We start from the raw sequence: 25556 nt of genomic DNA, 5'->3' as shown, positions 1-25556 counted from the left end.
CGTTGCGCTCTCGCTGCTGTGACCGACCCATGCTGTAAGCCTGTTCTTGTGCCCCTGCACTTCCCTTTTCCCAAGGGATTGCAGCCCAGCTGGTCACCCACCTGTTTGCTCCTGTGTTTTGAGTCCTCTCTCTTTTCTGAGTCCTCTTACAGCCAATCAGTTGTGTGTAAACCACACTGTATTCACGACTACCTTTGCTTGCTCATTAACTTGAACATTCCTTAAGATTTCAGGGTCTCATGGTCACTTTATTCCATCTCATTTTTTATCTCATGTTTACTTTTCATGTACCTACCAATGGTGCCTGCCTGTTGCCATTCTTTGTTGTGGGGGTGGGTTCCTGTTCTTAAAATTGTTTTTGTACCTGAGTCCTATGATATGGCTACCTCCAGTCCCAATAACTTTCCTACTGTTCTCTTTCCTCAGTCCTGAGTCAACCACAGCTTCCATTCCTTTCTCTGGTTAAAAACTTGCCCAATTCTTTCATGTTTCCAAACTTCCTGAAGTAAACCAAAAACCAGTATTGGTATTATATTATGTAATCTCTTAATTGTCATGTTAAAATAATAATGGTGATGGAACTATCATTCAGGGATGGTCTCTTTACCTTGGAAATATTGGTTGAAACTCATTAGGTTTCATAATTAATTTCCAGTGTACGTTGTTGTCATGCATGGCCAATATTGCATCAAAAGTATAGAAAACAAGTATCCAAGGCCTTTTTTCCTCTGTGGCTTGTGGAGTTCATCCATGACTTTTTGGTGCCTGAACCAATGGCCCAGAGGCCTTTGGGTCTGTGAGCACTACATTTTCCAGTAAAACTAACAGCTATTGCTGAAATCCAGAACTTGGCTACGCTCCTTCCTGGATTTCATTCCGAGGAAGAGACTATTCAAGTGCTGGCATCAGAAGCTGTTTGGAGTTGCCAAATCCCATCCCATTGATGATTTATACTTTAGAATCCCTGCTCTGATCCTAGTGGCTCTGACAAGGGCAGCTAACTGTCTGGATTTATGGTTGCAGTAACAATGAAGAGGAGAAGTGATCCAGAATGCACTGCCCCTATCAAGAAACAGAAGAAGAGAGTTGCAGAGCTTGCCCTGAGCCTCAGCTCCACGTCCGACGATGAACCTCCCTCCTCTGTCAATCATGCAGCAAAAGGTATGCTTCCCATGTGGTCTGAGGCTCCTGGCCTTCTGGTTGTTTGAATTCCTGGAGCCTGAATTGGGCAGAATGCCATACACTGCCCTTTGAGGAAATAAGGCAAATTCTACAGAGTGATGTTGGCTGTAGACTCTCTTCCCTGTTGCCTTTCTCCTACTAGGAGTGGGGAACTTGTTTTTAATTAAAAAATTGGAATTTTTACAGAAGCGCGTTAGTTCTGTTGTGAGTCCTTCAGTAGGTGGCACTCTTTTGCTGCCTCAAGCCAGTTAGAAGTAGTTGTGAGTGTTGAGTCCCCTGTGCTCTTAATAGCTGTTAATGATCCTGGGGTTCTTTCACAGGGGGTGGACTCTTTGCTGCAATGATCTGGCCTAATTCCCCTCAGGTTTTTGCATTTAGTCTTCTCAGTTCCCTCAGCAGTTGTGATCAGAAATACCCAAATGAATTGGAGCATCTTTGTGTTCACTGTTTACATTAAGCTCAAAGGATTTCAATGATCTGGTTGAATAAAACTAGCATTTTACTTTGCCTTTTTTTTGTGGTATGGACATTCACAGTTTACACAGATGCTTTCCGTGAGAAATTGTAAAGTGTCTAGGAGCTTGCCTCAAATACCAAGCAATTAGAAATAGCTCTGTTTGCATTTACCTTGACTTGCAAGTTATGTTAATTTCCTAGGGCTGCTGTAACAAATTACCACAAATTGAGTGGCTTAAAAACAACAGAAATTTATTCTCCATGTTCTGGAGGCTAGATGTCTGAAATCAAGGTGAGAAAGGCTTTGAGTAATTGAGGTTACTAAGTGAGAAGGCAAAAAAATATTGGGTACATTGGTTTTAGGGACTGTTGAGGAAAGGGAGTTTTGATTCTCACCTGGGACTTGAGCAGTATTGGGAGAAATGGCCTACAGAGGAAAAAAGGAGAGCATGTCTGGGGGAATAAATGATACTCAGGTGTTGGAGGTAGCTAGTTCTAAGTAGACCTTGGGGAACATTGCTCTCAAGTGACATCTCTTTGAAGGAGAGGACAACTCTGAGGTAGAGGAAGGTATATGGTTAAGGATCTTTCAAGAAAATCAGTCTGGTTTAAATTTCAGGCTTTTAAAAATGTGACTCTGTGGGCTAGCCCCATGGCCGAGTGCTTGAGTTTGTGTGCTCTGCTTTGGTGGCCGAGGGTTTCACTGGTTCAGATCCTGGGCGTGGATCTAGCACCACTCATCAAGCTATGCTGAGATGGCATCTCACATAGCAGAGCCAGAAAGACCTACAGTTAGAATATACAACTATGTACTGGGGGGCTTTGGGGAGAGGAAGAAGGAGGAGGAAAAAAAAAGATTGGCAACAGATGTTAGCTCAGGTGCCAATCTTTAAAAAAAAAGTGACTGTGAATTGAGATTATCCCCTCCCCCACCACAAACTCCCTTTAATTGTACCAGATAGCTTTAACCTTTTCTGGAAATAGCACCATATGACTCAGTCAGGATTGACTATTACTGTTGTGTGTACAGAATAGAAATCTAGAGGTGGCCAGTACCTTGTATGTGACTGCCAGTAGGCCATTTGGTCCCTTTCATTTGCAGAAAATGAGGTAGGAGGCGGAGGCAAACAAACATTGCTGGATTTCCTGGGTCAGTTTATTTTAGGAAAGGGCAGCTCCATATTGACACAAAAACTCTGAGGGCTAGAGTCTGGTGTCTTCATCAGCAAGATTGCTTTCTGTGCCCCTCCCCTCCCAATCCCATGCCTGGCATGGAGTAAATGCTCAGTGAATATTTACGGAATAGAATTGATAGAAGGCAACAATAGTATCTTTTCCAAGAAGCTTAAAACGCTTCACCTCTTTCACTTTGCCTATCTCAGCTTCAGCCTGCAGAAGATCATTTCATTAAGTAATTAGCATTTATACCATCTCCGTTTTGTGTTGGCTCCTTTTAGGTGTTCCCTGGACAGTGTGCCCTGGTAGTTTACTGTTTGGCCAGAAACTACGTATCCCCTGAGATCTATACGCAGCTTTCCTATTCAAGTCATTGCATTCAAGCAGGTGTATTGCCTTTTGCTCCACTTCTACCTGGTCATACTGTTGAACAAGTGATTGAAAAATGCTCTTTAGGGAGTACAAATAGAAAAACAGAAAAACTGTAGTTACTGTTTCTGTCTGGGCCTTTTTTTGTTTCCTCTGCTAGATCAATGTGATGACTCATTAATAGATCTATTTAGTTTAATCAGTTTGTTTATTTTACATTATTGACAAGGTAGCTACATTACCAGGTCGGAGACTGATGTTTGACCAGAGTAAAGAAGAAAAAGGGATGTTGCTGTGGCATCATGCGTTCTTTTGAGTATTTTAGGATGAGTTTTTATGTATTTAAGAGGAGTTTGAAGGCATTTTCAAGCCTGAACTCTTGGAAATTTGCTATTAAATAAGAACCTGTTGAAGTGAGGAGAGGCAGATGGAGGTCATCTTGTTCTTTGGTTGTTTCTCGCGGGGAAACTGTGGTCTCGACCTCCAGACAGTTTCCTTTCTCCTCAGCTGTGCATCCAGTGTGGCTCCTGGCCCTCCCACAGGGCGCTGCTTTGGAAGTTGCCAGGCTCCTTCCCCTCCACCAGGTTTCATTCTTCCCTAAACAGGCTATTTTCCCTGAAACACCATCGCTTTCCTGTCAGCCCAGATTCATGACCTTAATCAAAAACTTCCTTTATCCGTATCTGTTTAAATTGCTCTAACGAGTTGCCATTTGTCTGGCATGAAGGAAAAATTGAGTCTTTAAACAGGAATAAGTGTATTCCACAGCAATTGTTAGGCAAGATGTGATGTTTATTAAAATCCATAATTTATTCTTCTGTATCTGTGTGCTGCTCACCTTGGCCATTAGGGATTGGAGCTGCCCCTCTTTGTGTGTTGTCACTGTCATTTTTAATCTTGGCGTGTTTACCCTACTGTTGTATTGCCTTGTGAAAATTTTGCCAGTATCTGGGAAACCTCTGATTCTTTTATAAAGTGAACCTTTCTTCTTTAAAATGACTTAAGAGTAATGATTTCCATCAGGTAGAGAAGAAATCTTAAATAAAAACTCTAAAGAGTGTTTTGGGCTTCCTGGTAGGTTTTAGAAGGGGAGCTCCTGGGAAGGTAAATGGGAATGCCACCTAGCTTTGGCAAGTTCTTAATGAAACCAATGATTTTAATAGACTGACCTTATTACTCCTGTTAATTTATATCCTCATTACAGGATTGCTCAGTGTTTGTTAAATTCTTATCAGTCTTGGGAGGCTAAACCTCCTCTTTTGTTCCTGTTGCAGCCATGATAGTTATCTCCTTTTTGTCTAAAAAGAGTGGCCCCAGAGGCCCAGGGGTAAAAATTAGTAGTGGCTGTGGCAGTCTGTGGACATCAGGACTAATCTAGGAACTTTGTCTTAAATCATGTCAGGCTAAGAATTGGTTTCAAATACCACTTGAAATAAAAGAGAGAAGTAAGGCTTATCTACTTATTCAGTGCACTTCTGGATAGCACAAAGAAATGCCTAGTAGGATATATTTTAGCTTTCATCAGCCTCACTCTCAGAACCTGGACGGGACAGCTGTACGCTAGGTAACACCTAGGGAAGAGGAATGGAGTGCAAGGATCTTTGTGCCAGAGTCTGGGCTGGAATTTTGCACTAGAATTACCACCGATTTGCCTAATGAGACTTCCAGCCAAATTTGGTTCTCCCTCTCATTTTGGTCCAAAAATGTTATAAAGACAAAACAAAAGATCTCCCTGTGAGATCTGAGGGTGACAAGAAGCTGCATGCCCAGGAATGATGTTCGTACCACTGTCCTTAAGCAAACTTAACAGACTGACACCTCCCTAAAGCTGGACCAAGGGCACACTCTCCTTTGAGAAGGATACCAGATGTTCCTAAACTTTTCATGGATAGACCTGTGAATCCCCACATAGCTGGTGAAAGGGATAATAACTGGTTTAACATTGTAGCTTGTAATTAGTTAGGACCCTGGATCCTGGGCTGCCCAGAAGGAAACTTTAGGGCTGTGCTTAGGGAGCTGCCCGCAATCCTGGTACCACCTCTTTCTATAGAAAGCAGTACAGATTGAAGGCATAGAAGCAACCGAGTGAAGAGAATCTGCGCCTTTGGAAGCGTGCAGTTCTTTAGCATGTGGGCACTCTGTTGCAGAGCGCATCTCTCTCCTCTGCATGAGAGATAATAGTTAGAGGCCCAGGCTTAGTCTTGAGCCACTTAGGAGGTCTTTCCCTTCAAAGCTGTCTTCTGAAGATTTCTCTGGAAAGGAACCAAATTCTTGCAAAGGCCTGGAATGGTACTTTATTTCTTTATAGCTTTATTTTTTTAATCCTGATTTTCAAACTAATAGATTCTTTCTTACACAGAAAATGCAGAAAGGTGCAAAACAGACGATAAATATCACCTCACTTTTCGGTTTCCATGGTTACTCACTGTTAATGTTCTGGATCTTTCCTTGTGAGTGGTACTCTCTAGCACTCTGCAATGTGTGCTGCATTGGTCCATGTAAACAAGTCAGCTCTTTATTGAGGGAATTGGATAGCCACCTTAAGAGAATGGGGCAGATTTGATGCCTCTCCTACAGGGATATTCTCAACTAAAAGCCCTCCTTGCTAATGCTTAGGAGCTAGAATTTTGGTTTTAAGTTTATTCTGATTTTTTCACACATGTTCACCTTCCTTTTTTTTTTTTTCCTTTTTCTCCCCAAATTCCCCTAGTACATAGTTGTATATTTTAGTTGTGGGTCCTTCTAGTTGTGGCATGTGGGACGCCGCCTCAGCGTGGCCTGATGAGCAGTTCCATGTCCGCACCCAGGATCCGAACTGGTGAAACCCTGGGCTCCCAAAGCGGAGTGTGCAAACTTAGCTACTCGGCTGCGGGGCTGGCCCCTCCTTTTCTTTCTTTTGCAAAATGTTATATCCTTAAAAAATGCATATTTATCTTAGCTATTAAATTTTTAAACTCTCTGAGGATAGGGTTGTTACTTTTGGATAGTACTCCATTGTATATGGCGTGGACCTCTTATAGAACAGGTCCTGAACCCAAGTTGTCCCCTGATCCTTTAAACAATATCAGTGTTTTGTTCTCTGACAGATCTGACAGATGTCCTATTTCAGCCTAGGGCGTGGGGGAGGTGCTAACCACTAGTCCCAGGAGGACCCAGTTCTCTTTTTGGCTATAAATATTCCATCTTCATGCTTAAACTTTTTGTTGTTGTTGTTTAATCTTTTTGAAAAAGATTTTTTTAAAGATTTCCTTTTTTTGGAGCAGTTTAAGGTTCACAGCAAAGTGGAGAGGAAAGTACACAGGTATCTCCTAAACCCTCTGCCCCTACACATGCATAGCCTGCCCCATTATCAACATCCCTCATAGTGGTACATTTGTTACAACTGATGAACTCACAGTGGCATTATTATCCTGAGTCCATAGTTTACATTGTGGTTCACTTTTGGTATTGTATACTCTATAGGTTTGGACAAATGTGTAATGACATCTGTGCTTACACTTTTTAAAAAAATTTTATTGAGGTCGTATTGGTTTATAACATTATGTAATTCTGGGTTTACCTTATCATAAATCAGTTACTGTATAGACTGCATCGTGCTTACCACCAATAGTCTAGTTTTTATCCATCACCATACATATGTGCCACTTTATCCCTATTGCCCCACCCCCACCCCCTTCTCCTCTGGTAACCACTAATTTGTTCTTTTTATCCATGTGTTATGAGCAAAATCATACGGTGTTTCTCTGTCTCTGACTGGCTTATTTTGCTTGAGATAATACCTCAAGGTCCATTCATGTTGTTGCAAATGGCACGATTTTGTCTTTTTTATGACTGAGTAGTATTCCATTGTATATATAAACCACATCTTCTTTATCCACTCATCAGTTGATGGGTACTTGGGTTGTTTCCACATCTTGGCTATTGTGAATAATGCTGCAGTGAACATATGGGTGCATAGATCTCTTCGTGTTGTTGATTCCATGTTCTTTGGATAAATACTCAGTAGTGGGATAGCTGCATCATATGGTAGTTCTATTTTTAATTTTTTGAGGAATCCCTGTACTGTTTCCCATAGTGGCTGCACCAGTTTGCATTCCCATCAGCGGTGGGTGAGGGTTCCATTTTCTCCACATCCTCTCCAACACTTATTATTTCTAATCTTGTTAATTATAGCCGGTCTGAGGTGATATCTCATTGTTGTTTTGATTTGCATTTCCCTAATAATTAGTGATATTGAACATCTTTTCATGTGCTCGTTGGCCATCTGTATATCTTTGGAAAAATGTCTGTTCATATTGTCTGCCCATTTTTTGATCGGGTTGTTTGTCTTTTTGTTGTTGAATTGTATGACTTTATATATTTTGAAAATTAACCCCTTGACATATATGATTTACAAATATTTTCTCCCACTTGGTGGGTTGTCTTTTCGTTTTGTTCGTGGTTTCCTTTGCCTTGCAGTAGCTTTTTAGTCTGATGTAGTCCCACTTGTTTATTTTTTGTTTCCCTCCCTGAGTAGACATTGTATTCGAAAAGATGCTGCTAAGACAGATGTCAAAGAGTGTCCTGCCTATATTTTCTTCTAGGAGTTTTATGGTTTCAGGTCTTACATTCAAGTCTTTAACCCATTTTGAGTTAATTTTTGTGTATGGTGTGAGATAGTGGTCTACTTTCATTCTTTTGCATGTGACTGCCTGGTTTTCCCAGCACCATTTCTTTTTTTCTTTTTCTTTTTGTGAGGAAGATTGGCCCTGAACTAACATCTGTTGCCGTTCTTCCTCTTTTTGCTTGAGGAAGATCATCACTGAACTAACATCCGTGCCAGTCTTCTTCCATTTTATGTGGGATGTTGCCATACTGTGGCTTGACAAGTGGTGCTAGCTCTGCTCTTGGGATCTGAACCTGCAAACCCCAGGCTGCCAAAGCAGAGCACATGAACTTAACCCCTACGCCACTAGACCAGCTCCCGCAACACCATTTATTGAAGAGAACTTTCCTTTCTCCATTGTATGTTTTTAGCTCCTTTGTTGACGATTAGCTGTCCATAGATGTGTGGTCTTATTTCTGGGCTTTCAGTTCTGTTCCATTAATCTGTATGTCTATTTTTGTGCCAGTATGATGCTATTTTGATTACTGTAGCTTTGTAGTATATTTATATTTTTTCTCTTTTTTTTTTCTTTTGAGGAAGATTAGCCCTGAGCTAACATCTGTCACCAATCCTCTTTTTGCTGAGGAAGACTGACCCTGAGCTAACATCCATGCCCATCATCCTCTCCTTTATATGTGGGTCGCCTGCCACAGCATGGCTTGCCAAGTGGCGCCATGTCTGCACCTGGGATCTGAACTGGTGAACCCCGGGCCACCGAAGCGGAATGTGTAAACTTAACCGCTGTGCCACCAGACTGGCCCTGTCTTTGTAGTATATTTTAAAGTCAGGGATTTTGATGCCTCCAGCTTTGTTCTTTTTTTCTCAGGCTTCTGTTGGCCGTTCAGGGTCTTTTGTTGTTCCATATAGATTTTAGGATTCTTTGTTCTATTTCCATAAAGAAATTGGGGTTCTGATTGGGGTTCTGATTGGGATTGCATTGAATCTGTAGATTGCTTTAGGTAATATGGACATTTTAGCTATGTTTATTCTTCTAATCCCATGAATGTGAAATATCTTTCCATTTCTTTATGTCTTCTTCGATTTCTTTCAATAATGTCTTATTAGTTTTCAGTGTATAGATTGTTCACCTTCTTTGTTATATTTATTCCTAGGTATTTTATTCTTTTTTTTTTAAGATTTAAAAAAATTTTTCCTTTTTCTCCCAAAGCCCCCCAGTACATAGATGTGTATTTTCAGTTGTGAGTCCTTCTAGTTGTGGCATGTGGGATGCTGCCTCAGCGTGGCCTGATGAGCAGTGCCATGTCTGTGCCCAGGATTCGAACCAGCGAAACCCTGGGCTGCCGAAGCAGAGCACACAAACTTAAGCACTCGGCCATGGGGCGGGCCCCTATTTTATTCTTTTTGTTGTGATTATAAATGGGATTGTAATCTTGACTTCTCTTTCTGCTAGTTCGTTATTAGTGTAGAGAAATGCAACTGATTTTTGTAAGTTGATTTTGTACCCTGCAACTTTGCTATAGTTGTTGATTATTTCTAATAGATTCTGGTGGATTCTTCAGGGTTTTCTGTATGTAGAATTATGTCATCTGCAAACAGTAAGAGTTTTACTTCTTCCTTTCCAGTTTGGATACCTTTTATTTCTTTATCTTGCCTAATTGCTGTGGCCAAAACCTCCAGTACTATGTTGAATAGGAGTGGTGTGAGTGGGCACCCCCTGTCTTGTTCTGTTCTCAGAGGGATGGCTTTCAGTTTTTCACTGTTGCATACGATGTTGGCTGTGGGTTTGTCATATATGGCCTTTATTATGTTGAGGTACTTTCCTTCTACACCCATTTTATTGGGAGTTTTTATCATAAATTGATGTTGGATCTTGTCAAATACTTTCTCTGCATTTATTGAGATTATTGTTATTTTTATTCCTCATTTTGTTAATGTGGTGTATCACATTGATTGATTTGCAGATGTTGAACCATCCCTGCATCCCTGGTATAAATCCCACTTGATTGTGGTGTATGATCCTTCTAATGTATTGCTGTATTTGATTTGCCAATATTTTGTTGAGGATTTTTGCATCTATGTTCATCAGTGATATTGCCCTGTAATTTTCCTTCTTTGTGTTGTGCTTGTGTAGTTTTGGTATCAGGGTAGTGTTGGCCTCATAAAATGAGTTAGGAAGCCTCTTGTCTTCAAGTTTTTGGAATAGTTTGAGAAGGATAGGTATTAAAATCTTCTTTGAATGTTTGGTGGAATTCTCCAGAGAAGCCATCTGGTCCTGAACTTTTGGTTTTTGGGAGGTTTTTATTACTGTTTCATTCTCTTTACTTGTGATTGGTCTATTCAGATTCTCTATTTCTTCTTGATTCAGTTTTGGGAGGTTGTGTGAGTCTAAGAATTTATCCATTTCTTCTTGGTTGACCAGTTTGTTGGCATGTAGTTTTTCATATTATTCTCTTATAATCCTTTGTATTTCTGTGGTATCCATTGTAATTTCTCATTTCATTTTTAATTTTATTTATTTGAGCCTTCTCTCTTTTTTTCTGAGTGAGTCTTGCTAAGGATTTGTCTATTTTATTTTTTCAAAGAACCAGCTCTTAGTTTCACTGATCCTTTCTATTGTTTTTTTAGTCTCTATTTCATTTACTTCTGCTCTAATTTTTGTAATTTCCTCCCTTCTGCTCACCTTGGGCTTTGTTTGTTCTTCTTTTTCTAGTTCTGTTAGGCGTAGTTTAAGATTACTTATTTGAGATTTTTCTTCTTTGTTGAGGTAGGCCTGTACTACTCTAAATTTCCCTCTTAGCACCACTTTTGCTGCATTCTGTAAGAGTTGGTATGTTGTGTCTTCATTTTCATTTGTCTCTAGGTATTTTTTAATTTTTCCTTTGATTTCTTCATTGATCCAATGGTTGTTCAATAGCATGTTGTTTAGTCTCCACATATTTGTGACTTTCCTAGCCTTTTTTTTGTAGTTGATTTCTAGTTTCATAGCATTGTTGTCAGAAAGGATGCTTAATATGATTTCAGTCTTCTTAAATTTATTGAGGCTTGCCTTGTTTCCCAACATATGGTCTGTCTTTGAGAATGTTCCATGCGCACTTGAGAAGAATGTGTATTCTGCTGTTTTTGGATAGAGTGGTCTATATATTATCTATTAGCCCATCTGGTGTAGTGTTTCATTTAAGGCCACTATTTCCTTGACTTTTGTCTGGATGATCTATCTGTTGATGTAAGTGGGGTGTTGAAGTCTCCTCCTATTGTGTTGCTGTCAGTTTCTCCCTTTAGGTTTGTTAGTAGTTGCTTTATATACTTGGGCGCTCCTCTGTTAGGTGCATGTATGTTTATAAGTGTTATGAACTCTTGGTGGAATATCCCTTTTATCATTATATACTGCTCCTCTTTGTCTCTCATTGTCTTTTTTATCTTGAAATCTGCTTTGTCTGATGTAAGTATGGCAACACCTGCTTTCTTTTACTTGCCATTTGCTTGTAGTGTTGTCTTCCATCCCTTTACTCTGAGCCTGTGTTTGTTTTGAGAGCTGAGGTGTGTTTCCAGGAGGCTGCATATTGTTGAGTCTTGTCTTTTAATCCATCCTGCCACTCTGTGTCTTTTGATTGGTAAGTTCAAACCATTTACATTTAGAGTGATTATTGATATAGGAAGGCTTAGTACTGCCAATTTTGTGTTTTGTTTTGTTTTTTTGAGGAAGATTAGCCCTGAGCTAACATCCACCACCAATCCTCTTTTTGCTGAGGAAAATTGGCCCTGAACTAACATCTGTGCCTATCTTTCTCTATTTTTTATATATGGGACACCTGTCACAGCATGGCTTGAGAAACGGTGCGTAGGTCTATGCCCAGGATCCAAATTGGCAAACCCTGGGCCACCAAAGCGGAGCCTGCAAACTTAACCTCTATGCCACCATGCCAGCCTCAATACTGCCATTTTATCTTTTGTTTTCTGGTGGTTCTATATTTCTATTGTTTCTTTCCCCTTGTATTTCTGACTGCCATTTGAGTTTGCTAGTTTTCTGTGATGTTTTTCTCAGTTTTCTCTTTATTTATGATTTATGGCTCTGCTTTGACTTTTTGTTTAGTAGTTACCATGAAGTTTGTATAAAAGATTTCATAGATGAGCTAGTCCATTTTCTAATAGCCTCTTATCTCTATTAGCCTAAGCAGGTTCCATCCCTCCCTCTTCCCCTTCTGAGTTATTTTTGTCACTAATTGTTCTTTTCTGTGTTGTGAGTTTGTGACTAAATTGAAGTGTTTATAGTTGTTTTTGATGCTTTCCTCTCCTTTATCTTTTATGTTATCATTAAGTGTTAACTAACTTGTTCTGATATAGAGCTCCAATTTTCTGAAGCCGTCTATCTCCTTGCTCAAGGTTTTTTAGTTTTAGATGAAAAGTTTTAGTTTGCTTTTTAGTTTCAGATGAAAAGGCTCCTTTCAACATTTCTTGTAAGGCAAGACTAGTGACAGTGAATGCCCTTAGCTTTTGTTTATCTGGGAAAGCTTTTATTCCTCCATTGTATCTGAAGGATAGTTTTGCTGGATAGAGTATTCTTGGCTGAAAGTTTTTGTCTTTCAGTGTTTTGAATGTGTCATTCCATTCCCTCCCAGCCTGTAAGGTTTCTGCTGAGAAATCTACTGAAAGCCTGTTAGGAGTTCCTTTGCAAGGTATTTTCTTCTGTCTTGCTTCCGTTAATATTTGTTCTTTGTCATTGACTTTTGCCAGTTTTAATAGTATGTGCCTTGGAGGAGGTCTTTTTGCATTGATGTAATTAAGGGTTCTGTTGGTTTCCTGTACTTGTAAGTTCAGTTCCTTTCCCAGGTTTAGGAAGTTCTCAGCTATTATTTTTTTGAACAAGCTCTCTGCTCCTTTTGCCTTCTCTTCTCCCTCTTGAATACCTATAATCCTTATGTTTCTTTTCCTAATTGGGGTGGATATTTCTTGAAGAATTTCTTCGTTTTTTTTAAATGTTCTCTCTCCTTCTCCACCTGAAGCATTTCTGTATTTCTATCCTCTAACTCACTAATTCTGTCCTCCATAACATTAGCTCTATTTTTTATGGGTTCTAGATTATTTTTTATCTCATTAATTGTTTTTTTTCCATAACCAGAATTTGTTTGGGTTTTTTTTAGAGTTTCAGTCTCTTTGGTGAAGTATTCTTTCTGCTCATTAATTTTATTCCTTAGCTCATGGAACTGTCTTTCTGAGTTTTCTTGTAACTCATTGAGTTTCTTTATGATAACTATTTTGAATTCTCTTTTATTTAGATTGTAAATTTCTGTTAGTTCAGGATTGGTTTCTGGAGACTTGTCATTTTCCTTCTGCTCTGATGTGTTAATGTAGTTCTTCATGGTGTTTGATGAAGTGATCCTTTACTGGTGCATTTGTGGTAGTATCAGGGGACAGATTCCACCTGCCCCTGCTGTGTCTTGGGGCCAGGAGCTGTGTTTTCTGATCCTGCCCCATCTACTGGAAGTTGTGCTGGTGGGGCTTCTCTGTGTTTGCATGCTGGCCGCAGCTGCTTGGCCAGTCATGCACGCACGCACAATCGAGGCCTCTGTGCTCCGCCAGCAGATTGTTCTGCTCTGGGACCACTGTGCTCAGCCAAGGGCTGACTGAGCTGGTGCAGTAGGCGGGAAAAGAGGGGCACTTCTTTTCATGCTTGGGCTGGCTCTGTGCTTGCAGGCGGCTCAGCTGAGCTGCTGTGCTTGGTGGGGACTCCTTCACAGGGACTAAGTCGTGCCACTCAGTGGGGAGTATTCCCACGGGCAGGGCTTCCATGGCACAGTGGGTGCTCCCACAGGCTGGCCTACAACTCCAAAAGCATTTGTGCAGGCCCTGGTGCTCCCGCCTCCTCTTACAGTCATGCTGGCCACTGTGTGAGTAGCCACGACCTAGATCACTGCTCCTGGGGAGGGGAAGGGGTGCACTCACCTAGTTTCACGGCTTCCCAGGGATCCACTCCACCCACCTTCAGATGCATGGCTGCATGGATTTCTCAAATGTCCTATTGTGCTGTGCAGGGAATCCTCTGCTGGTTAATGAGTGTCCACGTAGTTGTAACTTAGAGGGGAGAGACAAAGGGAACAATTCATTCTGCCACGATGCTGATGTCAACTCTCTATCCTTATACTTCTGAGGGGTGTGAAAATCTTGCACTACTTGTGTGAGGTATTGTAAGAGGAAATATCTTAAGGAGCTGTACACTCAGTAGGTTCTTAGCAAAGATGACAACTGGGTAACAGTTCTTGAAATTCACTACAGTGAGCATTGAATTAATTTCTATTGAGTAAAAAGCTTCTGTCCAGATGTTGGAGATAGAAAGTTGACTGTGACACAGTTCCTGCTTTCTAGGAGTGACCCTGTCCAGTGGGGTGGCATGTGACGATAACTGGCTCTCAGGCAGTGTGATGAGTGCTCTGCTGATGTTGTGAATACTTGTGCTTCTGGAGCACAGTGGAAAGGAGAATTAGGTCAGGGTGCTGGGAAAGGCTTCGCTCTTCTCAAATGTCAACCCTTAGCGATTTTGTGTTCTTGGAGCGAAATGGATGGATCAGTGCAGAAAGGCTTTAGAATTCTGATGTAATCCTCAAGTTATGAATGTCAGAATGGTGATCATCTTGGGCATAATAGGAATTGTTTTACATCGCTGCCCTTTGTGCCTTTCCTCAAGCAGCCAAGCTTTGACTCAGCATCTCTTCTTGGGGACTTCCTTTCTTCCTTAAAGGTATTGGACCACATTGCTAAGTCATTTTTTTAATGTTTATTTTAAGTTTTAGTAGATAATATATTCACATGATTGTTAAATCAAAAAATATGAAAATATAGCCAGCATAAACTCTAGTGATATAAAAATGTAAATCAAATTTCACTTCTTTCACTTTCACTTATTCCAAGTAATCATTTGGTGTTGTCTCCATGCCTCAACCCCACATGTGAGGATCATCAGTTCTCTTGGTCTTCTTGTATATCTTTCCTTCCAAACACCCTTTTGGCAATTACAATAAATAAAAATATATATTCTTACTTTCTCTCTTTAGTGCACAAGAGTTAAAATGCCATTCTTATGCATATGGGCTAGCTCTCCTGTTATTCATTTGACAGCGTGTCTTGGTGATCTATCCATTTCAGTATATAGAGCAGCACTTCCCAGGTGTTCTTGGCACCCTTTGTGTTGTCTTAACTTTTTTCAGCATGACCCTAGGCCAAAAGAAATACCTGACAGTTCAGTTTATTAAGTATTTAGGTCTAAATAGCAAGCATTCGTATCTTGAAATCAAATACATGTTTGAAAGAATAGTACACATAAATTGAAAACAATTTTTATTTTATTCTTAAGCACAATTAACTTATTAATGAGATGTGTATGCTGTTGAGCACAGTACAGTTTTAAGCCTCAGGATCGGATGGGACACCACCACTCTCATTTCCTGTTCTACATTCCTCCTGGCTTGCAGTTTATACCATTTTCATTGGGAATATGCAGAAATTGTTGACCAGATTTCTGAGATATAGTCTATTTCCAGATTTGGGTGGCTTTGCCTGAGAAACTACATGAATAAAATTACACTGGATTGAAATAGCTTTCAATTTAAGAGATTCATGTATCTATAAAGGAGAGAGAAAGAGCCAGTCACAGTGAATATCTAGACCGTGGATCATCCCCCTTTTGGCCAAGAGACAGGTACTGCATTACTTTTGGCAGCTGCTAAAGTGGTTCTTATTTGAAGTCCTTTGGCAACAAGGTTGTTGACCATGAAGATAATGGCTTAGCTCACTCAGGCAGCAGCTCCCTCCTGGAGTATTTAGATGCAACTCCTCTACTCTCCACCTCAGTTGGTACTGCTGCCTAAGCATCTCCCCTCTTTCCTGTTTTCCTCTCTTTCCTCCTCTTCCTTCTCTTTTCTTTCTTTCCCTACCCCTTCTCTTCTTCCACTTCTTCCCCTTTGAGCCAGCTCTTCTCTGGAGCTGTGTTATAGACCCACCCTCTCACCTATAAGTTTGAAGGACTGAAAACAGAGGAAACTAGGAGATTAATCAATCGGAAATTGTTAGTCCAATGATAGGATTGTTGAAAATGGAACCAGGCGCCAGTGTTTGGAATGATGTTCAAGTAATAAACAGCAGCAGCAAAAATAACAATCATCTTCAATAAATACAGTTTATATTTGACAATATACTTTCAAATACGTTATTTCATTTAATCTTCAAGCAACCCCATGAGGTAGGTGTAACCATCCCTGTTTTATAGGGAAAGAAATTGAAAGAATGAGAAAGGAAAACTGATATTGTTGAGCTCCTGCTGTGTATCAAGTACCATTGGGAACTTTCAGTGACTTGCCCAAGATTATGCAGTGAGAAGTAGAGAATACATTTGACCCTGGGTCATTTTGTCAACTTTATATGTGCAAGGCATATACTTAACACTACTAGTTGAATAAATGAAACTTAGAGGCTATTTTGTGCCATAAACTCACCTAAGTATTTTCTTTTTTTTCTGTTCCAGCGTCTGCCACAAGCCTAAGTGGATCTGACAGCGAGACTGAGGGGAAGCAGCGTAGCTCTGACTCTTTCGATGATGCATTCAAAGCAGACTCCCTTGTGGAGGGAACTTCCTCTCGCTATTCTATGTATAATAGTGTCTCCCAGAAGCTTATGGTATGTCAGCACTTGGGTTGTGTTTCTAAGCTCGACTAGCAGAGTGAGAGAAGGGAAACTGTATTGGTATGAAAAGAAGAAAAGCTAGGGCGTGAATTTTTCCTCTGCTTTTTCAGCTACTGAAATTTAGTAGAGAGAGTGTGGCTGCCTTCTTGATAGACATATCTATCACATTGGACTCATTCATAGGAAATGGCTGCTCAGGCTGCTTCTCCTGTCCTGTCCAGAGCTGGATCACCCTTTGGTCTGCTTAGTGATGAATTCTTATTATGAGCACATGTGAACATACTTCCCTACACATGGATGTGTGTCAGTGGGTAAAGAGGCTTCATGCTGTGAATTTTTGTTCTAGTGAGTGATCTCAGAAAAAATGACTAAAATTCTGCCCACCCCCGGATGCCTAAAATAAATGAGAGTAGTACAGTCTTCTGTGTTATTTCCAAAAGAAGGCACAATTCTTCTTCCAAACTTCCATACCCTGTTGATATGCCATAAGAAGGAAAGTAAATAGGAAGACCTACTCACTTTCCTCGTCAAACTTTAGTGTATGTACATAGGTTAGGGAAAGCCAAGTTTGCCTTCCGTCTGGCTTCAGGAATATTATAGTTGACTTCTCCATTTTCTGTTGGATTTATTTGAGAATGAGAACTGCCACTTCTTAAGTCATAGTCAGGATTCTAGTTTCAGGGCCACAAACTTTGGGGAAGTGGAAGATGGAGAGGTTTGTGACTCACTCAGCCTCTTTGACCTGGGGGAAGGATTTATGTCCATTGTAGGAATTCCATGCAGCTCTTGAGCTGGTAATGCCCTTCCCAAAAGCAATATAGACCCTCTAGGAGGACTTAGATCTTCTCAGGGTTGCAGTTCTTTTATTAGGTAAGGGTCTGTGGGGTTTGGAATTTGGGTCTCTGATTTTTGGAGTGTGCTACTTGGGCCTATGACTCTAGAGTTTAGTGTAAGCTTATAGACGGTTGTGACATTTAAAAAAGTATTTCTGTCCAGCATTTTATAGTACCTTCCATAGCTCAGTTTTACATGGAGTGATTTTTCATTTTATCTCTTAGTTGAGCAGGCTTCTACAGGCCCTCATTGTCCTTGCCTAATAAGACTGTTTGACTGGTTGAGGGTAAGGTAGAAGTTGCTGCTTAAAGCGGTTCCATTTTAAATTATGTTCTCCATCATCTCTACTCTAGATCTACTTCTCACTTAATCAGACAAATTAGCTACAAGGGTGGTTGTGCAAATGTCCCATGAGATTCATTAAGTACTCTTGGTGCTTTTAATTACAGCTATGAGGTCCCTTCTTATTTATCCAGCTTCTGGTTGCCCTAGATTCTCGCCTCCAGGATAGAGAGCCACTGGGGCCACAGTTAAACTGTGGTTATTTATTTCTACTTCTTTTCTCCATTAGGCTAGAAGGAAAACTTTAGACCTTACTGATCTACATTTCTCAGGGGTTAACACAATGTCTGGCACATGATAGGGGCTAAATAAATGTCTGCTTATTTATATAAATTCTTCATTACTTCTCTTTTTCAGGCCAAGATGGGCTTCAAGGAAGGTGAAGGATTGGGTAAATACAGCCAGGGTCGGAAAGACATCGTTGAGGCCTCTAATCAGAAGGGTCGAAGAGGCTTGGGTCTGACTCTGCAAGGCTTTGACCAAGAGCTGAACGTAGATTGGCGAAGTGAGCCAGAGGTAACTGGTGTGGGGAGGAGGAGACAGGAAAGCCACTTGTGTTTTTGGATGCGTGGCTTTAAGTAATCATATTAACAAACTAAAAGTCTCCAGAAGCAGTATGATCAGGGTGGTTAGTGGGGATTGGAACTAGTTTCTTACATGGAAGGTAGTGGAGATGTCCAGAATGGAAAACAGAAGACTGGAGGAGATGTGATAAGATGTAGATTTGTTTCCTGTTGCTTCATATAGGACTATGTAAGACCAATGAGTAGAAGATGCTGGAAGGCAGAGTTTGACTCCACAAAGAAGTTTAATAAATAAATACAGCTTTCCACTAGTGATTAAGATACCTCACAAGGTAGTGAGCTCCCTCTGCTGAAGGATTCAGGTGGGCTGAATGAGGACCCACCCTCTGACTATGTGAGTGACTGACGGGATAAGGTGCCCTTTAAGGTCCTTAAACCTCCACAGGTTTATGACATCCCAGTTGTAAATAGGTGTTTGTTTATGCCATATTGCTTTTCTGTTCTGGGTTTAGTTTGATTATCTACTTGGGCACCAGTTTGTTTTAACCCCGAATACCCAAAAAGACTCTTGTCCCTTTCCATGGCACAGATAATGTTGAGATTTTGTTTTTATTCATTTATTTATGTCATACCTTATTCCACAAAGGATTTGAAGTAGGTATAATAAAAACACCTAAAAATAATGGTGAAATATTACAGAGTCAAAACTGGAGAAAATAGAATACAAATGTCTAGCCTTCTACCTAGTTGCTACAGTTGAGCTTTAGATGTGGCTCTGAACTCTGGAAAGTTGATACTTTGTCTCTTTGATGTTCCAGTTCAGGAAAGAACTCCATGAACCTGCACATGATAAAAGTCTAATAAGTCTTCAGAGTAAGATGCTGACAAGCTAGGAGCTAATGGGTTCTGGGGGTGGTCCTGCTGTGTTGCCTTGTAGTTGTCAAGAGAGGAGACCAGCAGAATAGCAGATGAGACAGTGCAGAATAGGGCAAGTGTCTGTAATTGGGTGCTAGATGCAGATTTTCACCTTAGAAATACTTGGTGCTTTCCATATCCTCATTTGTGTGAAAACAAGTAGAGTCCCAGTCCTCTCAGTGGGGCAGAATTAAAACTAACATTACCAACGTGAAATCTGAAATTTGCCCATGAAATCTCTGTTTTTAATGGGGACAGTCTGTTGAAATTCCTTTTGGAGGCAAAACTATCCTAATTACCTGTTACCATAATTCAATTCTTTTCTTACAAAAGATGCCCTATGTTTCGGTTAAGACTTTGGTTCAACTGTAGTTGGTGGCCACTTCTTTAAGGTATATGAGTTTGGGTGGCCTGAGCTGAATATTCAGTTTCTGGAGTCACTGCAGGGAAAGTGCTCATTGGCTCCTACAGCCCAGGAATGTAGAGTGCAAGGTTTGACCTTTCAGACAAAGTCCACTTTGCAGGTAGCCTAAATGTTCAGATGTCCATGGGGAGATTGAGTCCGCTTTTTCTCTTCAAAGGGGCATCCAAAGTGTATATGAGCTGTTTTTTTCCTAGAGTTTATAATTTGCAACTATTTATGCTTAAAGGTGATGGATTTGACCAGGGGAGATGCGTGATTCCCTGCCAGATTCATTGACAAAAGGCTTCAGTAATTTTTCTTTTAAACTTTCTGTGTTGGTGGTGGTTGGCTTGCCCTCAAGACCTTGCATTGTGTTACCATTTTATGCCTTTCAGAGCATGTAATATTACCTTTAATCATATTGCTTCAGTTTGCAATGGTGAATCTCTTCTCCACACTTGCTTGGGAGGCAGTGTGTGAAGCTGCCATGCAGGTTAGCCACCTGTTTAGGTTTTATAATCCACATCTTCTCTAACCCAGTGAACTTAGCCCTAGCTGCACATTAGAATCATCTGGGGACTTCTGAAAAGTCCCCATACTTTTAGCGTTTTGGTCTGAGGGTCCCCACCTCAGACCAAGAGAATAATATACTCTGAGGTAGAGCCCAGGCATCAGTACTTTTTAGAAGGACTGCAGATGACCTAATGTGTAGCCAGGATGAAAACCACTGTTTTAGCTTGATAAAGTAATTGAAAAATTAAGAAGCAGCAGCATTAGAGATGCCAGTTTCTACTCTGGCTTGGAATGAACAGGCGAAGAATCCTGTTTATTTCGTGAATAACACCTTGAAAGGCATCAGAAGGTGAGACTCACTGCCATTGAGTCTTCCTGATGTAATTACCTTATCATAGACTTATATGCCATGCGTACTTGTCTGTGTACACACTGCTCTGATTGTGGGCCCCTTGCATCAAGGACCATGTCTTTTAAACTCTGCATTCTGAGCACTTAGCCCATAGTAGGTATTCATCAAATAATATTGGAACAAATGAAAGAAACCTTGGTTTGGGAAGTTCCTGAGTGTTCAAACCAGAATTGGAGCTGGCCTTCAGAAGTGAAACTTAAGAATTCTGGCTCTCAGTTCTCATATCTGACCACTGCATTTAGCCTCAGCTTCCTGGACCCTTCTCACTCTGAGTCTCTCTTGATTGTTTTGGGGAAGCCCTGGTGGTTTGGGGCCTAGCCCTCAGGGTCTGTCTTACTTGACTTATTTGCCTCTCTTTTGTTTGTAGCCCAGTGCCTGTGAGCAGGTGTCATGGTTCCCAGAATGTACCACTGAAATTCCTGACACTCAGGAAATGAGCGATTGGATGGTTGTGGGAAAGGTAGGATTTCAGGATAATGTACCCTGAATTCTTGGCACTTAGCTCCTGACTTTCTCCTCTTCAAGTCCGGTATATATGTATGTATACTCACAGTTTAAGAACATTATGAATCTGACCCTTCGGGCAGGAATAAAGCTGCGTCAAGAGAATGTGTCAGGGCCTTACAGATATGCCACTGGGGAGATGTGGCAGACAGGATTTTATTCTGCTAGTCATTTAACTTGCAAGGCAGTACAAAATGCCAAATGTCTGTCTTCCTCATGAATGCTTTTTTAGAGTAGCTTATTGTACATCTGTGTATATTCCGGTCACTCCTGGGTACTGTTCCAGGTAGGTGAAAAGATACTGTCCCTGTCCTCAGAAAGTAATGAGGGAGTTGATACAGAGGAAATTTGCTAATCTCCTTCTGGAAAATTGTAAGAATAGAGTAGATAACTACCAAATCAGTGTGGACTAGAGAGCAGTTCTCAAAGTGTAAGGGCCGCCGGGGATCTCCAAGACCCTTTTGGGGGGGTCTACAAGGTCAAAGTTATTTTCATAATGATGTTGAAAACTTGTTTGCCTTTTTCACTCTCATTCTCTCACAAATGACCGGTGGAGTTTTCTAGAGGCTATGACATGCAATATCACAGCCAGTTGAATGGAAACACAGAGAGCAGAATATAGCTATCTTCTGTTAAGCCAGATATTAAAGATTTGCAAAGATGGAAAACAGTGCCACTCTTCTCACTAAATTTTTTTAAATATAGTTATTTTTCATTAAAATGTTACTTACGTTAACATAACATATTCTTTTAACTGAGTTAATATTTTAAAATTCTTAGTTTTAATATCTAATAATAGATAACAGATATCAATATACTCTCCACATAAAGAAAAGCTCTTTTGGGTCCTCGGTGATTCTGAGGAGTGTAGAACCTGAGGACACCAAGTTTGAGCATCATTGGTTTAGACCTAGCCTCATTCAGACATAGGGTTGGACTTGACATCCCTGTGAGGCTCCCTTGAGCCCTTGTTTCTGTGATGCTACCAGTTCCTAGTGTTCTGCATTCATACTCATCAAAGAGCAAGAGGCTTCCTGGTTGAAGGACAGCCTTCTGTCATTTGGGGAAGTCCCCACCCTTCTGCCTCCACGCTCTAGGGGTAGACAGCTTGAATGTCTCCTTCCTGTTTGCTTTTCTCAGCCCCAGTATTCATGAGTCTTGTATCCATATGGTGCTCTAGTCAGAGCACCCGGGGGGCTGCTTCATCTCAGAGCCATCTGGAGTATAGCCAGAAGGATTGAGGATTTTCTCTTTCCTTCCCTCAGGGGTTGATGTTCCTTGGCAGGGACTCAAGCTCCTTCTTGCTCTGCTCACTTGGAACCCTAGTGTTTCCATTCATGCCCCCAAATGTAGTTGCACGTGGTCATTATCTATTGTTTTCTTCTCCCTGTAGAGAAAGATGATTATTGAAGATGAAACAGAGTTTTGTGGGGAAGAACTGCTTCACAGTGTGTTGCAGTGTAAGGTAAGGCCTTCTGGCTAGAGCTGGAGTTGAAAACCTTGTGTGCTGGGCTTTTCCAGTTCTTTTGAGTCAGTTACGGGAGAGTGAAGTTTAGCTAAGATTTTTCCTGGAGGTCAGATGTATAGTTTGCTACATTTCTCCAAGCTGTCCTTTTTCCTGGTGACTGTCCCACCTTGTAGTGTTGTGCTGTCCCTGTAGTCAGTAGCCAGGAAAGGATCCACTTAACCTCAGTGAGTCGGCTTGTTGTAATCCTGAGAGGGCTTCATGTAGTGAAAGGTTTGGAATCATTCTTTAGCATCAGGTAGACCTGAATTCAAATCCTAGTTTTGTAACTTTTTTGCTATGTGACCTTGGGCTAGTTACTTTAGCTTTTCTGAGATTGAGTTTCCTCGTCTATAAAATGGAGAAAATACTTCCCAGGGTTGTTGTGAGAATCAAATGAAACAGCGGGTGTGAAGTTCTTAACATGCTGGGTGAATGTTAGCCTCCCCTTGATATCTTTTGGCCTGATTTGGGTCAGGAGGTGCATTGCCTGGGGCAGAATAAGCCAAGGAAACTCTGAGGCGGAAGTGGTTAGAGAAGCAGGACCAGACCAGGCTCACAGAGCTTATTTTTTGGCAGGCAGAGGGTTGGGAATATCCTTTAGGTGACTGGAACTCAGGTGAAGTGAGGCTTTTCTTTTTTCAGAGAGAAAATTGGAGAAAGGAGAAGGGATCCCTACTGTGTGCTAGGTGCCATCAGAATACCCTAGCCTTGTTTGCCCTCTGTCTGAGTGAGCCTTAGTATCAGAACTCGGGTCCCTTGGAGAGTTGCTGCTGGAGTGGAGAAACAGATTTGCTGTGAAGATTAGCAATGCCAATCTGTGCATAAGCACAGGGGCCATTTATTAACCACTTACTATGTGTCAGGGACATGTTTACATTTTGTTTTTTACCATTTTGCAGGCGAGGTAGTTGAGGGTCAGAGTAATTGAGCATCTTATCTGGGGTCACACATCTGGTCATTTCAGAACTGGGACACAGCGGAGCCTGGCTCTTCAGAGGGCTGTGAGTCGGGCTCCACAAGCTCTTAAGACCCTTGTCCCATCCTGGAGGGTGATGCTTACCTTGAGGTTCTGATTCTCTCTGGGCAGAGTGTGTTTGATGTCCTGGATGGGGAGGAGATGCGGCGAGCTCGGACCCGGGCCAATCCTTACGAGATGATCCGAGGAGTCTTCTTTCTAAATAGGTTTGCTGACATCACCCTCCCCTCCCCTGACATGTACTGTTCCACTTTTTCCTTTGAGCCTCAGCTTTCCATATGTCTGGTACTGAGTTGCGCTCTTCTGTCTTGCTTTGTTGCAGGGCAGCAATGAAGATGGCTAACATGGATTTTGTGTTTGATCGCATGTTTACAAATCCACGGGACTCTTATGGGGTGAGAACAAGATTCTGCTTCTGAATTTATAGTGCTAAATGGGCTTAAGCTTCAGTGGCTCAGAAATTGCTGTTTGTGCAATGCTAGTTTTCCTGCTGTGTGATAGAGATATATTTTGTGATAGATATTTTGCTTTGAGTTCCTCAGATAGGATTCCATAGTGCTGCTTATGGTCCCAGAAGTGCCCCAAGAAGCAGTTGTCTCTAGGGCTTCAGGCCCAGAGTCCCAGTCCTTGCCTCTGCAGATCCTGCTGCTCACTCCACGTGGAGGTGGGCAGGGCTTGCAGAATTGCGAAAGGACATTCCTGGGCAAAATCAGCAGCTCTGACATCTATAGGCCTAGGCAGCAGGGAGGTGAGGCCGTGAGTTAGAGCATGAGCTTTCCTTCTGCTTTAATTAAACATGTATTTATCCAGCCCTGACTTTGTGCCAGGCACAGTACGAGGCACCAGGAATATAATTTTGAATGAGATAGATGTGATCCCTTCCCCCATGGTGCTTAGGTTCTGGATATTCTAGTGGACTTGAGAGCTGGTAAAGGTGCAGGGTTGGGATGTTTGTAAAGCCTTTCTGTGCTCCTTGGTGTATGAAGGCCAGTTGCCACCAGGGACACTTAGCCTGCTGCCTTCCTACTGGATGAGGTAGATCATAAGGGTGAGTATGTAGTCCTAACAGTGACTTTATTTTCCAAATCGAAACTTGTCATGTTATCTGATTTGGGTGCTGTTTCTGGAATGAGAGGGGAGTGCTCTGGGAAATGTTTGAGTGTTGAATGAAAGGGAGGCATCGGGGTCCTTTCACTGGTCTATTTAAAATCTGTCTCATGTGTGAGAATCCAGGCTGTGTTGTTCAGTGGGGGTCGGTGCAGGGAGTGCAGCACTTCCATCACAGGTGGTGTCACTTCAGTTCATACCTTCTTTGGGTCTCAGCTGCCTCATCTCTGGAATTAGCCCTACTGACCTACCAGAGGGCTGGGGTAGGACCAAAAGGCTCTTAAGATTTATTCCAGCTCTAAGATCTGTGATTTCAGATGTGGCCACTTTCCCTTTCTGCCTCTGAACGAGCCTTGTGTGGGATCATAATTATCAGGCTTTAGCCCTTCTCAAGAAGTGGTAGAGGAAGATGATTTTCTACTCTGCTACACCACATTTCTCTGAACACAGGCCCTCCATAATGAGAGAGAAAGAAAAAAGGAAATTGCATGCTAACATTCCCTTCAGGATTTCAAAGCATTTTTACCCAGTCCTAGGAAGTTAGTTCTCTTTGATAGTGAAGGGGCCAGGAGCCAGCTGTTCCCAAACCTGTTTTTGCTTCGCTCACCCTCCTTCCACTAGGCCCCCCTGATTATCTACCGGCTTAAGAAACTTATTTTCCAAGTTCTTTAACGTTTCAGCTTCACCTGCCTAACTGCTTTCTCCATGCTGGCAAAACTGGCGTGTAGACCCCTCCAGCATCTTGTCATTTCTCTCTCCTAGGTCTCCCTCCCCATTTTCCAGAACCAGCAGGCAGCACAAAAGGGCTCTTGGAATTAGTGTCTTGAGAAAATTAGGTTGATATAATGTTGATTTAATTTTCTGAGGTCCAAATGATTTCCTTTAAATCCCCGCCTGGCAGAGGAGCTCTGTTAAGCTGATGGGAAATCACAGCGTCATTGTGGTCTTTTGAATGTAAACGCCTCCAGCAGCTGGTATCTGGTTACTGTCTTTTGCTGTCATGAAAATGAAGTAGGCCCCAGGGTAGTACCATTCAGGTTGAGGGTGGAGATGTTGGTTA

At 41.5% G+C, this 25556-nt stretch overlaps 1 protein-coding gene across 2 annotated transcripts in view; it reads left to right on the top strand.

Moving 5' to 3' along the window:
• The window catches only part of CMTR1 (cap methyltransferase 1), a 55435-nt gene that overhangs the window by 1217 nt on the left and 28662 nt on the right, over positions 1–25556 (top strand). For both annotated transcript variants that reach the window (XM_014830920.3, XM_070514991.1), the window contains exons 2-8: positions 1024–1161; positions 16302–16453; positions 17993–18151; positions 20770–20862; positions 22300–22371; positions 23501–23595; positions 23712–23784. In XM_014830920.3, coding sequence (XP_014686406.1) covers positions 1029–1161; positions 16302–16453; positions 17993–18151; positions 20770–20862; positions 22300–22371; positions 23501–23595; positions 23712–23784 — 777 coding nt within the window. In that variant the 5' untranslated portion in view covers positions 1024–1028. The remainder of the gene's footprint in view (positions 1–1023; positions 1162–16301; positions 16454–17992; positions 18152–20769; positions 20863–22299; positions 22372–23500; positions 23596–23711; positions 23785–25556) is intronic.

The sequence above is a fragment of the Equus asinus genome, chromosome 8 (assembly GCF_041296235.1).
Source record: "Equus asinus isolate D_3611 breed Donkey chromosome 8, EquAss-T2T_v2, whole genome shotgun sequence".
NCBI lineage: Eukaryota > Metazoa > Chordata > Mammalia > Perissodactyla > Equidae > Equus > Equus asinus.
Note: the sequence above shows the minus strand (reverse complement) of the source record. Positions and strands in the feature narration are given on the sequence as shown.